Source organism: Lepisosteus oculatus, chromosome 20 (genome assembly GCF_040954835.1).
Source record: "Lepisosteus oculatus isolate fLepOcu1 chromosome 20, fLepOcu1.hap2, whole genome shotgun sequence".
Lineage (NCBI taxonomy): Eukaryota > Metazoa > Chordata > Actinopteri > Semionotiformes > Lepisosteidae > Lepisosteus > Lepisosteus oculatus.
This window is the reverse complement of record NC_090715.1, coordinates 6,713,074-6,729,374: the sequence shown is the minus strand read 5'-3', so window position 1 is coordinate 6,729,374 and position 16,301 is coordinate 6,713,074. Positions and strand designations below refer to the sequence as shown.

Here is a 16,301-nt window from a genome sequence, read left to right as displayed (position 1 = left end):
TCTGTAATTCTGTCATCCTACGATTGGTTTACCTAACACGTCAATCGGTTCTCGATAACCAATCAGCGAGCCTTTCTCACAGAGTTTCTGGTTTAGCCAATGAAGACAGGTGTGTGGGAGGGAGTGCGGGGGTCACGGGGTTAGCTGGCAGAAGTCACATGATTAGGAACACTGAAAGGGGGGTTGAGTTTCCTGAAACATCCTGGTAATCATGGTAAGTGTAGATATTGTTGAAAATCTCGTTTTAACGTCTTTTGAAGTCACGGGTTAAGGTTTTATCGCATCCGAGTCATTGCATAAACCCAGCGTCGTTTTTTGCAATGCATTTAAAATAAAAGTATTTAAAAAAATCCCTTGCATGTACGGATGGGTGTTGTAAAGGCCTCGTCTCAGGCAGGCCTGTTTTTTTTTTCGTTTGCTGTCAGGAATGAAGTACATTAAGCACACTCATCTCCGCTGCCTTTAAAATGTAAGGTTTTGATTAAATTCCAACAGAAACTAAATTGCTGAAAGCTCATGTGATGTTTTGCAAAGGAGTTTATGTTTACATTTCATGACAAGTTTTGAAAATGAAGAACTGCAGTTCCAGGCTATGGAAAAGGGGGAGGGGGGGGAGAAAGTATTTGTAATTTACAGTACTGCGGTGTATCTGCGAACTTTATATGTCCATAAATAAAGACATTTCTCTTTAAGACGTGGATTGCACACGTGGTATATAGGAAACAAACGCATTCTAGTTTTTTATTCGTTTCAGTATTCGTTGCAGTATTCATTTCAGTATTTTATTTTTATTTGAAATATGTTTCTACATGCATTAAACTTTCCATGTAAAATAAACGACCTCGGCTCCAAAGGGCTCTGAACGCAAGCAGATACCTGATATTTCAGGTACTTACTCCAGCGATTCTGTAATGTTCTGTATTTTTGGGATATCAAACATTAAGACCATCACTGTGTTCACATTCACACTTGCTCATTATTTGCATACCTTGATTTGCAAGTTATTCATCATTGTCGGTTGCAGACTTCATATGTAGCTAACCTGTTTTATTTTATGTTTGTCCCAGTTTCTGTTTTTAACGAAGTCCCAATTCCATACATCGAAGTGTTGCTGAAACAGTTAACTAGTTTTCAGCTGGAATTAAAGGCTACAGCATTCGTATTTAGAGAGGATATCACAAATGGTATTAAAGCAGCCACAGGATTAAAGAATGTCCTTTCTTAAATAAAAGCACATTCCCCATTAAATGTGTTAAGAGTTGTGTTGCTGATAATAAATAGTTTAATCAAATTATCACTACAAAAATGCATTTTAATTTGTATCTTCAAACGTTTGCTTCTGTCAGTGCTGGTTGATAGCTGTCAGATGATCTGTCACTTTTCCTGTGTATATCCTTATTGGTGTAGTGTTATCCCAGTGGGCTAGCTGAATAATAGTACTTGGGTGTCGAATGGCTTTTGAAAGCAATACCAATGTGTTAAATATGCAGAATACTTTACAGTGAAATGTTAAAGCACCTTTAGAAAGTAATACCAATATGTAAAATATGCAGAATATTTTACAGTAAAATGTTAAAGCTTTACTTTTATTGCACCAAGAATGAGTAGTAGGTGTAATTAATGCCATCCCATAAACAATCAATATGTCAGAACAAAAAAAAAACATATTTGGGTGGGGAAAAATGAAGATGGAACTTTTTACCTCAACATATGTACCCTCTTCTCCCCAGTACATATCGGTATTCAGTAGTTACATTTTGAAACATGCCCTCTTGAGACTTCCAAATAAAGAATTCCTGAACTAGAAATGCAGGAAGTCTGTAGTAATCTGGGTTTTATAACGGATAGAGGAACACATAAGAACCTGATGATTTTGCTTGACAGCCGCATTTTATTTCTAACCTTTTTCCTCATGTCTTAACATTTTGTTATGTATTATTTGTATAAAGCGGTTCCATTATTTGAAGATAAATACTGGGGGTTGTGTAATGGGTTGGTTAACTGAAATACATCATGAATCAAGTCCAGAAATGAAATGCTTATTTTCGTGAAAACCCTTGTGAACTTCTTCCCTGGTTTAAGAAATTAGATGGGTTTTCAGAAGCCAATCTGAAGAAGTGTTAACGGAAGCCTGGCGAAGATAATTAACTTTGAAAGATGTAGCTTGCTTTGTTGCGATTGATCGCATGTGTCCAAAGTAATTTTTCAGCCAGAGGTTGTTTGTTTATGATTTCAGCCTACCACACAGCAGTCTCCACAAGATGAGCAGGAAAAGCTTCTTGATGAAGCTATTCAGGCTGTCAAGGTTCAGTCTTTTCAGATGAAACGCTGCCTGGTAAGATGTGGTGCCATTATGTATTTTCATTTAAAAAAAGATTGTTTTTTTTTTATTTTTGATAACTAATATTGCGTTTTATAGGACAAGAACAAGCTCATGGATGCCCTGAAACATGCATCCAACATGCTTGGCGAGTTACGAACCTCCATGCTGTCTCCTAAGAGTTACTATGAACTCTGTATCCTTTCATCAGCAACCTGATTTATGTTTTTCATCTTCAAAATGCACAGATCATGACTGAATTACTTGCATTGATTAAAAATACTTTTTTAACTTTTGGAGTCCCCATAAGTTATATGATTTTTGTAAAATAGTCTACATCTTAATATTTGAAGTGTTTGAATTAATCAGAACACTGCTTTTGCGTATTATTCACAAAACCATCAGGAAGCATGTTAAACAGTTTCTTGAGCTAGAAATAGCTGTTCTTCCTAACCTTCTAACAGATCTATGTCTTTGTATCTGAATACCACTGTGCATTAAAAAGGAATCTGTGTTTGATTTAAACATAATGGGAAATATTTTGTGGTTATGAAATTCAACAAAATTACTTAAAATTTTAACACATGTATTTTCCCAAGGAAATTATTTCAAATTTGTGGTATTCACAGTGATATTTTAAGGTTTTCTATTAATCTGTAATCTAATTGTATTACATTTAACATTCATCCTAGAAACTGATATTCACAACTAAATGTTATAGTGCCTTTGAATTGTTTGTGGTGTTGACCATTTGATAAGGTATTATTATTTATTAGATTTGCCAAAATGCCTTAAATAGCAGATCAGGTAGATATGTTTAAACATTTGTTTTGTAATCAGCAATAATAAGAGAAATTTAGAGCAGTTAACAGCTATAATTGTATACATTCTGTCTTGATGGTGTGTTAGCTGCCAGGTCATCTGTAAAAGCTTCATTTTGATGACACAGTAAATGTGATATTAACAATTTTAATAAACTGACATTATTTATCCAGAATACTGTACCTTAACTCAGTGTGTAGACATGGCAATCTCTGATGAACTGCATTACCTGGAGGTTTATTTGACTGATGAGTTTGCTAAGGGCAGAAAGGTGGCAGATCTATATGAGCTTGTCCAATATGCAGGAAATATTATCCCCCGCCTGTGAGTTTCCAATCCCAGCAGTGTGTTTTCTTGACAGCAAGTGAGATGATGAAGTTTACCCTTTCTAAAAGAAAGTCTCAAGTGTTTCTGGTTTACCTCTGGTTTAGCCATTCCAAATGGCTCTTTCAAACAACTTCATTTCTGTAGCACGTGTTAGGAAAATGTATCTGAAAATGAGACAGTATTATGCATTTTTGGTCTCAGTATCACATACACTGATAATTTTGAATACATTAGAACATATCTTGCAGAATATTTGAAAGATCCAAGAAATAATTAAATCAAATTAATTCAACTGTAAGTCCTCAGGGGATTAAGATTGCATTTCGTTATAAAACCCTTGAGAATAAGATTTGAATGCAGTGCTAGTCATTGTTTATTAGTAACAAAATACTGCCTGTCTGCTTTTATTTTTGTTTGTATTCCCATGCATGTGTCCAGGCTGTATCACCCTGTTTGATGTTGCCTTCTTTTTCCTGCTGACTTCCAGTTACTTGCTGATCACTGTGGGTGTGGTGTATGTGAGATCATTTCCTCAGTCTCGCAAGGATATCCTGAAAGACTTGGTGGAAATGTGCAGAGGAGTACAACATCCCCTCCGAGGTCTTTTCCTTCGAAACTACCTACTCCAGTGCACAAGAAACATTTTGCCGGATGATGGGGAACAGCCTGAGTAAGGCTGTTTCATCCTTCTCTTTCAAGTGGCATATTTAATTTTGTCATATTCAGACCCCTACATCAGCCTTGTAACATTAACTTTGCCATTAGAGAGTGAAGCCAGGAGTACTATCCCTAATGTCTCATCCCCTTTTCGGTTGATAATATCAGTGTGTTCAAAGAAGTAAAGTCAGTTGTAATTATTACCATGCTGTGTTGGAAGGAGAAATTGTGATGCATCCTCATTTTAAAAGAGAACTTTCTGAATGACCGGCTCACTCCTTTTTTTAGAGAAAATTAATTTTAGTTTCTTTCATTATGATTGCAGTAGGGTATATGCTTTATTTAATTTGCAGTATGAGAATTAATTTTACTTTGGGTATGGTCTACAAACCCCCTTATATGGGTTCTGAAGCTTATTACATAGTGTAATGGAAAATTTCCAAATTGTCCAAAAACATATGTCTGTATTGATTACAGTGCGAGCACTCCTTATTGCTTAAATTGAATGTTAGTTAAACACAGATGTGTATTTGGAAGTCTTGGCTTGTGCCAATTTCAGTTGTTTTTTTTCCCTCCCCAGAGAGGAGACGACTGGAGATATAAATGACTCGATGGACTTTGTACTCCTGAACTTTGCGGAGATGAACAAACTGTGGGTGCGAATGCAGCACCAGGGCCACAGCCGGGACCGTGAGAAGAGGGAGAGGGAGCGGCAGGAGTTGAGAATCCTTGTTGGAACCAACCTGGTTCGGCTGAGCCAGCTAGAGGGTGTCAATGTGGAAAAATACAAACAGGTACCGTGGGAAGATCAGGGTTTAAAATTAATAAAGACATTTGAACCTTTTCAGTGGATTTACTCATATTTTTTAAACCTTGTTGTTTTTAGTTTTTTTATCAGTATGTTTATCAGTATGGTTTCCTTGACTTGACCTTTTACCTCTGACTTCATCCCTATTGATCTGTTCTTTGTACAGGTGATTAAATGTATCATTTGATTCACTTTCTTTAGGAACGCATGTGCTGTAATAAGCAGTGTTTTATTGATTTTAGTTTTATTGAATATAATGAGACAAGGAAACAATTTCTAAATGTATGCCTTTGTTTAATTTTAAAACTATATTTTATATTAAGTCTTTGGTTTACATTTGCAGTCTTTTAGGAGTTCACCAGGATTCTATTACTTTTGTAATTATTAGCCTTAATGGCTTCTTTAAAAAGCAAACATGGTACTCTTAAGCAAAGCTTAGGAGAAGGTAATTAAAATTAATAGTAATGCTATGCAGTGGGGATATAAATTATGTTTTATTAAAAATACAAAAAACAAATTAGAGAGACATTCAATATTACCATTAATTAAGGAGTGTGTACAATGATTCTGAATGGAAGCAGAGCATTACTGGGACTCATGCTCCAGAGATGAGGCTATATCAAGAGGGTAAGCCTCTTGAGGTTTAGTATGGAAACACTTTACTTCGGAGTTATTTAGAGGGGAAAAAACAAGAAATGTCTACTTTGATATGCAAACTGTGCTTTGGCTGGGTGGTTTTCATCCTTGATTACATTTTTTAAACTTAATTGTCAGCCTGATCAAGGACAGTTAATATTCAGGGGAACATGCAAATAATTCAGGTGCTATTGAAAGGAAGAATTATTGAGATGAATGTGCTTTACTCTCCTATGGGTGGATTACCCTTCTGCCTTTTTTAATTATCAGTTACATTTGACCGTTAAACACACGTCCCAACTTGGTTATTCAATGTCTTCTAAGGGATTCAATGACTATTAACATCTTAGTTTAAAATTTGTATTTTTATGCTGGGGTTGCAATTGTTAAAAGAAAAAAATGCACTTAAATTACATTGTTAATTAAATAGTAAAGTGGGTGAAATTGCTGAAAAAATGTGTTGACTCTTTGGAGAACTTTTACCACCTTCTGAAAATCTGTTTTTAAACATGTAGCTTAATGATGAATTAATAGATCAAGATATTGTATGACGCTCAAAGAGAGATGATGAACATGGAAATCAAATATTACTAATGTTTTTCCTTTTTTAACAGTTTTCCCTGGAACCAATCAAGCTTTAAGTACTTGTTTTATAAAACATCCGTTATTCACACCTTGTATTGGAAAATGAGTAATCCAAGTGTTCTACTAATTTTAATGTATCACATTATGAAACATCTGTCTCAGCTTATGTCAATTGCTATTTTTTTTTCAGATTGTGCTGCCTGGGATCTTGGAGCAGGTAGTCAATTGCAGAGACGCCCTGGCTCAGGAATACCTCATGGAATGTATTATTCAGGTAATTATTAACATTGAACCTAAACATAGGCCTTCTCATAATTCCACAACCTGATTCACATAACAGAGTGCCAAGATGGGCATTTGTGCATTTGAAGCTCTTGAACTTGAGATGTTGTTTTTTTTTATTTGACCTTTACCTGTAATTCTGCTTTATGTCTAAACCATATAACACTTGTAGTGTTTTTTTCCTAAATTACTGATGCATAGTCACTAAAGCTACAAGTGTTGGTATACGTAAATTATGGTGCTTAAAAGCTTTTGTGTCCAGAGGCCTTGCATTTCAATACAGTACCTCGGAAAGCTGTCCAGAGTGTGTTGTTGACCTCCTGGAAATAATCTACTGAACACGGTCATCAGCTCTTCAGCTTCACTTTTTATGGCTGTGATATCTCTCCTTTGTTTCAGGTTTTTCCTGATGAGTTTCATTTGCAGACTCTCAACCCATTCCTGCGTGCCTGTGCTGAGCTACACCAGCATGTTAATGTCAAAAACATCATTATTGCATTGATTGACAGGTAAGACAAAGGATTTATGTCAGTTATGCAAAGCTGATAATTGTTTAAGAAAATGTCCAAGTTAAATTTCTGTTACAGTCTTGAAAAACAAGTAAATCTCTGTTTTTTGGTTTGTTTTTCAGACTTGCTTTATTTGCTCACAGAGAGGATGGCCCTGGTATTCCGGCAGATATTAAATTGTTTGATATTTTCTCACAGCAAGTAGCTACAGTTATACAGGTAAGAAGGCTTATTTAGCTCTCTAGGTATCTGAAGTATATGAATGCATATTAGACTTTCTCTTTTTATCCTCTTTTTTTTCTTCTTTTTTGTTCATTGATTTGAACTTTCATTCAGTTTTGACCTTTCCTTTTTCCAGTCACGACAGGACATGCCTTCTGAGGATGTGGTTTCATTGCAAGTGTCCCTCATTAACTTGGCAATGAAATGTTATCCTGACCGTGTGGACTATGTTGACAAAGTTTTGGAGACAACTGTTGAAATATTTAACAAATTGAACCTTGAACAGTGAGTAAAAGGCCATAATATTTATTAATTAATTGATGATGAGGTAATGATGAGCTCCTTAATAGTACACTTCTTTTTAAAAGTCTTACAGGTTTTAGACTCATTTTTATGTTATGAGCATCAACAAATTATTTAAAGCTTTTATCTACTAGTTTATCTACTGTTGTTAACAGCTTAGTTTTGGGGAGCAAAAACCAAACTGGTCATTTAGTGATCTTTTAGTTTACAATAATGTAATATGTACACATTATTTCATGAATTAACACCCACAATTATCAAACTAGATGTTTTCTAGTTCTTATATACATCTACAATATTAGCCTCATGTAGTGTCTGGCTGAATACCCTTCATGAATATGTTTATTGATGCACTTCCTTCTGCGGTGAGGTCACTTTAAAGCACAATTTGCTCTTAAGTGGTTTCTAGAGTCTGAAAGAAATAGCAACACTTCTTCATTCAAGCTGTTTTTTGAAAGCATGGTTTTTATTTTTACAGTAGACATGTCATAACAGAATATGCAGGCAACCTGAGTTAGATTATTACAAGAAAGCACTGATGTGCTGACCTAAAAAAAATCATCTGATTCATTTCCCAACATGGATTTCTCTCCTCAAAATAGAAAACAAGTAACATCTTTTAATAGGTGCTATTCTGTTCTGTATTCACATTGCTGGTAATCTGCTATAACATCCTTGCAAGATGGATGCTTCATCACCCATGTTATTTCTCACTGAATCTTTAGATCTGGGGCAGAGAAAAGTTAAATGTTTGTGCAAATGCTAGATCAATTGAAGAAGTTCCTAGTAAGAAGACATAGGCTATATTTGGGTGATAAAACTGCTAATTGTGTTTTATATTTTAATGCTTTAGTGTTTTGATATATTAGTAGACATTATTATTTAAAATATTTGTAATATTCACATCCTTTATGCCTGTAGTCTGCTGATATTTTTAAATTCCTGTATAAATCTGAATTTATAAACAGAGGTTTTACAGGCTGGAATCTGGCATTGTTTTTTTTTCTTCTTTTTCTGTTTTTCCTACTTTTGTTTGAATGTAAATTGGATTCTCTAAGCTCAGATAGACAAAATACATGGGGTGGTGTGTTAGGGTTTCAAAACTGTGCACTCAGTAGACAGGCATGATGCAATAGTTATGTTTCCAGTTTTCACCTACTGGCAAAAATATGTAGTCAGAATGATAATTTATTTAAAAATATTACTGGTGGTATTTGTTTCTGTGATTTTTCAGGAAATCAGTTTTAGATTGTTAGGTTTTTAGTTGGAGATGGAAAAAAACTGGGGTATTTTGTTTTTGGTGCACAAAAGCTTCTAAAAGGTCCAGGCTGTGCAATTTACTGCTTTAAAATGTGCTGATGGAATATTTACTCTTCAGCACGATTCTGCACATTGACCAGCTGTGGAGCACTGCATCATCCACAGATAATATATGGCATTTTATGGTCCCAAGGAATTATAAGGGTCTAAACAGATTTTTTTTTCCTCTCTGTTAAAGTATCGCCACCAGCAGTGCAGTATCAAAAGAACTGACAAGGCTTTTGAAGATTCCAGTTGACACCTACAACAACATTCTGACAGTACTAAAGCTAAAACACTTCCATCCAGTGTTTGAGTACTTTGATTACGAGTCGAGGAAGAGCATGAGTTGCTACGTCCTAAGTAATACCCTGGATTACAGCACTGAGATTGTCTTGCAGGAACAGGTAGGGTTTGTTTTTAGTACAGTTACATTTTTAAAACAGTGCGTCTAGCTTGTGCTGAGATGGCTCTGCTGAAGTTTCTTTGTGTATCATTCTTACGAGCTGAATATTTCTATGTTTTGCATAATTACTGCCTTTTTGGGTGCTTGACTAACATGCCTGTTTTCATTGAAGTCCTCTGAGCTATTATGAAATTGAGTATGATGATCATTTTTGTGATCGTAGCATTCATCAAAAAAGCAAATTTTTTAATATTAAGAGGTAAATATAACAAGACGCTAATCAGTTTTAGTGGCAAAAACCCAGTGTAGTTATCATCAGAAAAATGGCAGTTGTGGCAGATTGATTACATTTTATTGAACAGACATGACAGTTTAATTGTGCTGATTATCATTTGTGATCAGCAAGGTTGATCAGAAGGGAGGTGCCGTGAAAGTTGGGGGCCAGTAGCAGGTGTGGCCACCTTTGGGATTGTTTCCAGCTCATGCTTTGCATAGGCTGAAAATGAAATAGAAACCTGGAACCACGTCTGTCTTCTAGCTCTACATTTAAGTTTTTGCCAGGCCCAGCGGTGTCATGGGAATGTTTCCAGACTAGTTATAGGCCTAGGTCTGAAACACTTTCAGTTTGTCCCTGCTTCTAGGTAATCATGGTAAACTAAGTAGTTATTATCAAAACTTTTCTCACGCTTATACCATTAACTAAACCAACATAGGTTTTAGTATAAAGTAAATAGAACAATTTTCTGCCAAAATAAAGCTATTTTTACAAATAGGTTTCATATTCACATCATGTGAACCCTGTTCCATTTTATGAAAAATGTGCTCAATTTTCCAAAATTTAGTCATACAGGTGGAGGCTTAGGTAAGCAAATTGTTTTGGGAATAAAAGGGTATTTTCTGATTTATTCCTGGAAGGGATTTAGAAGATTTTCTGCATAGACCTAGTTATTGATTCACAGTCCTATTAGTGCCATTGGAAGATGAGTAACCTACAGTTAGCCATGCTGTGAAAATCAACTTGATGGCAGGTGATGACCTTCAAGTGCTTTTAGTGCTGGTATATGATGATCTGTTTGTGCAAGTCAGGCGAGCTGCCTTCTCCTTTTCTGTTGATTTATTATTCCTGGACAGTATTAGGATGTTTAAAATTCATTGGACGTAACACTTAACCGCATTTTGAGATGTTTGCAGTAATTCAGCTTAAACTTGAAGCTCATCTTCCAGAACAGTTGGAGTATGTTAATTGAAGTTATGTATTCATTGTCTGGTGTATAATGTTGTATAAATATATAATCGATTGAAATATACTTGTTCATGGAGCTGCTATCTTATAGGTTTCTAACCACAGCATAATATCACAAACTTGAGTTGAATATTTCTGTTTTCATTTTTAACATGGTAGGTGGATGACATCCTGAACCTGGTCTCGACACTGATCCAGGACCAGCCTGACCAGCCTGCTGAGGACCCTGATCCTGAGGATTTTGGCGAGGAGCAGAGCCTTGTGGGAAGGTTTATTCATCTTCTGCACTCTGAGGACCCAGACCAGCAATATTTGGTATTCAGTCTTAAATTATCTGCTCTGACAGTTAAATATTACTGAAAGAGGTGACAGAAGTACTTGGCATCTCACGTTTCCAGTGAGCTAAGAATCTAGTTTGTGATTGCTGAAGGACATTCACTTCATGCTGAGTAAAGATTTTTGTTTTGTTTGTCGCCCCACTGTAATCAAAGAAATTTCCACATTTCCTTCAGTCCCTTTTTTATCAATCTATTTAATAGAAGCTGAATTGACTTGTTTTTTGTGTACACCACGGGAAGCTTTTCCTTAATTAAATTATGAGTAGATAGACCTATGTAAAGGAGGGTAATGCAATGTTTATGGATAGCAGGTTTTAAATTGACTGCTGTTATAATTAAGTTGGACCATCATATTTGAACTTGTTACAGCAAACATGGCTGGCCTGTTGCCTTTGATATTTCATCCTCAAATAAAATAAGAAACTGTCTTGAAGCATTATTTAATGTAGGAGACATTTAAGCAAACTCAGAGAATGTTTACATGGCATAATGAATTATAAGGTATCAGAAAAGACCTGGATTTCTATAAACAAACACTTTTATGTTCAGGATTTTTTTATTTTACAGATTTCTAAGCTCGAGTCATCTAAGAGTGTGCACAATCTATGATTTCCCAAATAAGTCATTTTAACTTTGTTAGAATGTTTTTAATTTTAATGTGGGCAGTTCTCATGAGGTTGTTGTTTTCATCTCGTTCAGATTTTAAACACAGCCAGGAAACACTTTGGTGCTGGAGGGAATCAGAGGATTCGCTTCACACTACCCCCTTTGGTATTTGCAGCTTATCAGTTGGCATTCCGTTACAAAGAGAACTCCAAAGTGGTGGGTGTTACAGGCTTTGTTTTTTTTATAAGTTCTCAATGGGTCTGTAGCACTTGAGGTTCAACATTTGACTGTCTTGTTACACTCTGCACGGAATGTACATTTTTATTATTTTGTTTCTTTTGGAGAAATTCCTTTTGATCTTTGTGTTTTTGGAGTATTTTACTGTTCTAGTACTCTGTTTTTTTTTTCAATATTTCTGTAATCACTTTTAGAAAGGTCTTTGAGTGCATTTTAGCCCCAGCCTATTCTATATTTTTCTTCTTCTCTGTATCATTTCTTTGCGGTGATACTAATACATGCAATATAATTATAATAATAGCAATAGCTAATAAGGTCATAATAAATCAGACTCAATATAAATAAGTGCATAGGCAGCAGATAAAAGCCAATGCTGTTCAGAAATTAAGGGTTGAGGGAAAAATATGTGTAGTCCTTGTGAGGTTTTTAGTTTAATTTCAAATAGGATTGTCTGCATGTGTGCAGGGTGCCTTTCTTTTTCAGTACGATAATCCATTATCTTCAGTTGTTCATAATGGATGTAAACACATTCTCTCTGATAGAAAAAAACACTGCTCCCCATTTGTATTAATGTTTTTTTTCATTCTCTCTCTATTAGAAGCTTAACTTTTTTGTGTAGGATGCTATCACCATCACCATTGATAAATGCTTTCAAATACCTTGATATGCAGATATAAAAATACATGAACAATGTAATTTTGAAGTAATGCAATTTTGCCCCCCCCCCCCCCATGAAATAAGATAGAGTGAAGAGGGAGTAGATGGGTTGTCTGTTCATTTTTGTTATTTGTTCCACTCAGGATGACAAGTGGGAGAAGAAGTGTCAGAAGATTTTTTCCTTCGCCCACCAGACCATCAGTGCACTGATCAAGGCTGAGCTGGCTGAACTGCCCCTTCGGCTGTTCTTACAGGGGGCACTGGCAGCCGGGGAAATTGGCTTTGAGAACCATGAAACTGTGGCATACGAGTTCATGTCACAGGTAAACCTGAAGGGCAAGCACAACATGCTTAATTCATGTTATTTCTGACAGTGATACGGAATTCAGCACTGAGCCAGGCTACGTTTAACCTTCCCAGTAAAGAAGTCTTCCGCACCATCTATGCTAAAAGTTTCAGATCAGTATGGGTGCTCTCAAAATACATTAAGATGGGTAAATGCTTTTACCCATCTGGATATAATGTATATATAAAATAATTTTATTTTGTATTAGTATTACCTTTTTTTTTGTATAATTGTAAATGCTAATTGCACTGAATCGGGAATCATCAGAAATGGGAAAAGTGTGGAAAACGTTAGATTAGTGTGAATTAATCCAAGAAAGCAGAGATGTAATATTGGAACACATTAATGTTTTTCAGGCCTTTTCCCTTTACGAGGATGAAATCAGTGATTCTAAGGCACAGCTAGCAGCAATCACTTTAATAATTGGAACATTTGAAAGGATGAAATGTTTCAGTGAAGAGAATCATGAACCTTTGAGGACACAGTGTGCACTGGCAGCTTCCAAACTCCTGAAGAAACCAGACCAATGTCGCGCTGTCAGCATCTGTGCACATCTCTTCTGGTCTGGCAGAAACACAGATAAGAATGGAGAAGAGGTATGCGATTAATTGTTTGCTTTTATGCACCATATGAATATTATTTAGTTTTATGTGGAAACTAGTAAAATTAAAGAGTATGTGATACATTAGTACTTCGTAAACACAGCCTTCGGTGGCTGAAAGTCAAGCTGATGGGTATAGAATACACAATGGTTTTGTTTGGCATTCGTGCCTTTTTATTTTTAGCTTCTCTGTGATGTGTAGCACATTATGTGATCTTTAATATAGTGTAATATTTTAGTAAAAGCAAAGATTTCTCGCTTTTAGTTTTTGAAGTACACAACTTAGGATTCTTTCAAAATGTTTTTCAGTAACATTTCTTAAAGCTGTGAAAAATGCTAATTATAAATAATAAGGAATAATACTTAGAAAAGTTTTTAATTTGACTAGCACTGCTTTGAATGATTTGAGTGCTGTTCGAATTCTCATGGCTCGTGAAATTCAGAGTACTGAAGGACAGGAAAAAGTGTAAAAAGGTGTCTAAACAAAAGCATGGAGACATTTTAATACTATAAAGGCAAAGAGGGCATAGTTGCTGGACTTTCCACTTGATTCCATCCCTTGAAATATATGTTTAATTATTTGGATAGATATTGGTCTGATGTATCCTTTAGTATATATTTCAGTCTCACCAGCTAACAAAAACCAACAAATAACATTTCAGTGGTTCTTAAGAAAGATTTCATGCCAATTATTTAAATAAAGTAACCATGTTTATGTGTATATATATATTAAACATCATTGGTTTTCAGATTCATGATGGGAAGAGAGTAATGGAGTGTTTGAAGAAAGCCCTAAAGATAGCCAATCAGTGCATGGACCCATCATTGCAGGTCCAGCTCTTTATCGAAATCCTAAACAGATACATCTTTTTCTTCGAAAAAGAAAATGATGCGGTAAGACTTACATATTTTATTTACTATTTTCTTATGGGATATTAAAAATATTCGTTTTTTTTCTGCAGTTGTGTGATTCTGCCGCTTTGATAACTTACTCTTTAAGGAACAGGGAGAAACATTTAATCGGAGCAAAGCTGTTGTACAGAGTTTTTTGTTCTGTGTAGTTGTTTATCTTGGTATGTAATATGGAGTTTGGTCTTGATCTTTTTGTTTTGTAATAGTCAGGGAATGTTGATAATAGATCTTAGACTGATTGATCTTTACCCAACAGAAACCCATACTGGCACCTATGAATGTCATTAGGATAGTAGCAGTTGATCTTAACCATGTGCTACTGGGTAAAGTGCATTGTAAAACACATGCAGTGGAGTATTTTGTTGTCATCGATGGTGTGTCAACAAGTTCTATTAAATAAAATTATCGTAGGTTTGTTCCATTTTGTAGAAAATAAATCATACAAAGATGGGTGGTTTTGCGTTAAGTCTTATTAAATAATGGTCTATATGCAGTCATCTTTGAATAAGGAACTTAAGAAAATGTGGTCAACATAAATAGTGCAAATATATGTTATCTGACATGGATTTTTCAGGTCACCGTGCAAGTCCTCAACCAACTCATCCAGAAGATAAGAGAAGATCTTCCAAACCTAGAGGCAAGCGAGGAAACAGAGCAAATTAACAAACACTTTCACAACACACTGGAGCATTTGCGCCTGCGGAAAGAGTCTCCTGAAGCTGATGGACCAAATTATGAAGGTCTTGTTCTGTAGAGGGCACAGTGCACTAACTATTCCATCCAGTGGCTAAATTCCTCCCCTTATCTGCCCCATTGTTTTGGGTTTGGTTTTCTTTATTTTGACCTACTACATTTTAGTGTTAGATTTTTGTAGAGAGTGCCTTTAAAAGGTGTAAGGAACACAAGGCTCCCATTGTCCTTTGGCCTAGCACTTCTCTCGCATTTCTCCATTTACTGTTAAAACTGCAGGTTGAAACCAGTGCCCCCCTGCTACTCCCCACCCCAATCCTCATTGAGGCAAACTAATTGCAGAATATTCTGGTTTCATGTATTTAGCGAGATTCACAGATTCACAGGTTTGCCTGTGATGTTCACCCCAGTTTGTGGAAGGTTAACATTCTAATCTAATGACTTCATTTGTGTTATGTATTCTTGCTTCTGTATGTCTTATTTGTCCTGTATTGTTGTGTTCCAAAGTGGCAGCAGATGCACATTTTAGTGTTACTTTGTGGAACAGCGACAACTGCAGAATATAAATGTTCTTGGGACAACTTTTTCTTGGGATTCTCATTGCATTCTTCACTTAAAGCAGACAAGTATGTTGTCCAGGTTAAAGTACATTAATGCATGTATGTATGGAAACGTAAAAAAAAGAAAAACAGATTTGTGCTATAAGACCTATGTATGGTACATATGAGTGAATATACAAGCTAGACATTGGTCACAACATGTTATGGTCAACTTTGATCCAAGAAACAAAATATGAATGTTTTTGTTTGAGTTTATTTTCAATCTGGATTTTTCTTCTATAATGTATGTATAACCTTGTTGTAAATCAGTAAAAATACATCATGGATATCACATTATTTGCACAATTAAACAATAAATTACAATTAACCATATTATTGAACAGCAAGTCATCCTGCTGAATTTTATTTCTCACTTTGTATTAATTAGAACCAATTATTGCTAAAAGTTTTATACTTCCAGAGTTACAAAGGACTCACAGTATTTTCAGTTAACTGTTATCCTGACTAATTTTGCTGAAGTACTAATTCAGTCATAATGTTTTATGATTACATAATGATATATGAAGAGGTGTAATGTGTGTAAAATCTACAATGTTAATAAGAAATTAAGTCCAATTTTGTGGCTCTTTTAAGTTGGACTACGATGGTCCTCTGCATAACCATTCTTTTAAGTGATTTGCTAGATTCATTCACTAACTATCCCATACTGTCAAGGATGAAGCCAAAGGTGACTAATAAGGCCAAAATGGCATTCCATATTCTTTGGCTCTCTGACAGGTTGAGCAGGTGTTTTCCCTGGAGATAGATTGTTTACTATACAGTCCAGTCATGTTGAGTGAACTTCTGTGCTCACGTTTAGCTTCCTCATGTGACATATTGGTGTTTCAAGGTTGTGGGTACCTCTTCAGATATTCATCACCAATCTGGTACAGTCA

General features: G+C 35.5%; 1 protein-coding gene across 1 annotated transcript; it reads left to right on the top strand.

Moving 5' to 3' along the window:
* Nucleotides 1-115: 115 nt before the first annotated feature.
* On the top strand, nt 116-15,746 carry vps35 (VPS35 retromer complex component). Its single transcript, XM_015368371.2, has 17 exons — nt 116-214; nt 2,237-2,335; nt 2,420-2,516; nt 3,343-3,466; nt 3,957-4,139; nt 4,707-4,920; nt 6,346-6,429; nt 6,837-6,946; nt 7,069-7,165; nt 7,305-7,453; nt 8,970-9,177; nt 10,579-10,734; nt 11,457-11,579; nt 12,401-12,580; nt 12,960-13,199; nt 13,955-14,098; nt 14,691-15,746. Exons 1-17 carry the CDS (start codon nt 212-214, stop codon nt 14,868-14,870), a joined length of 2,391 nt encoding a protein of 796 aa, XP_015223857.1. The 5' UTR covers nt 116-211; the 3' UTR covers nt 14,871-15,746.
* Nucleotides 15,747-16,301: the final 555 nt, after the last annotated feature.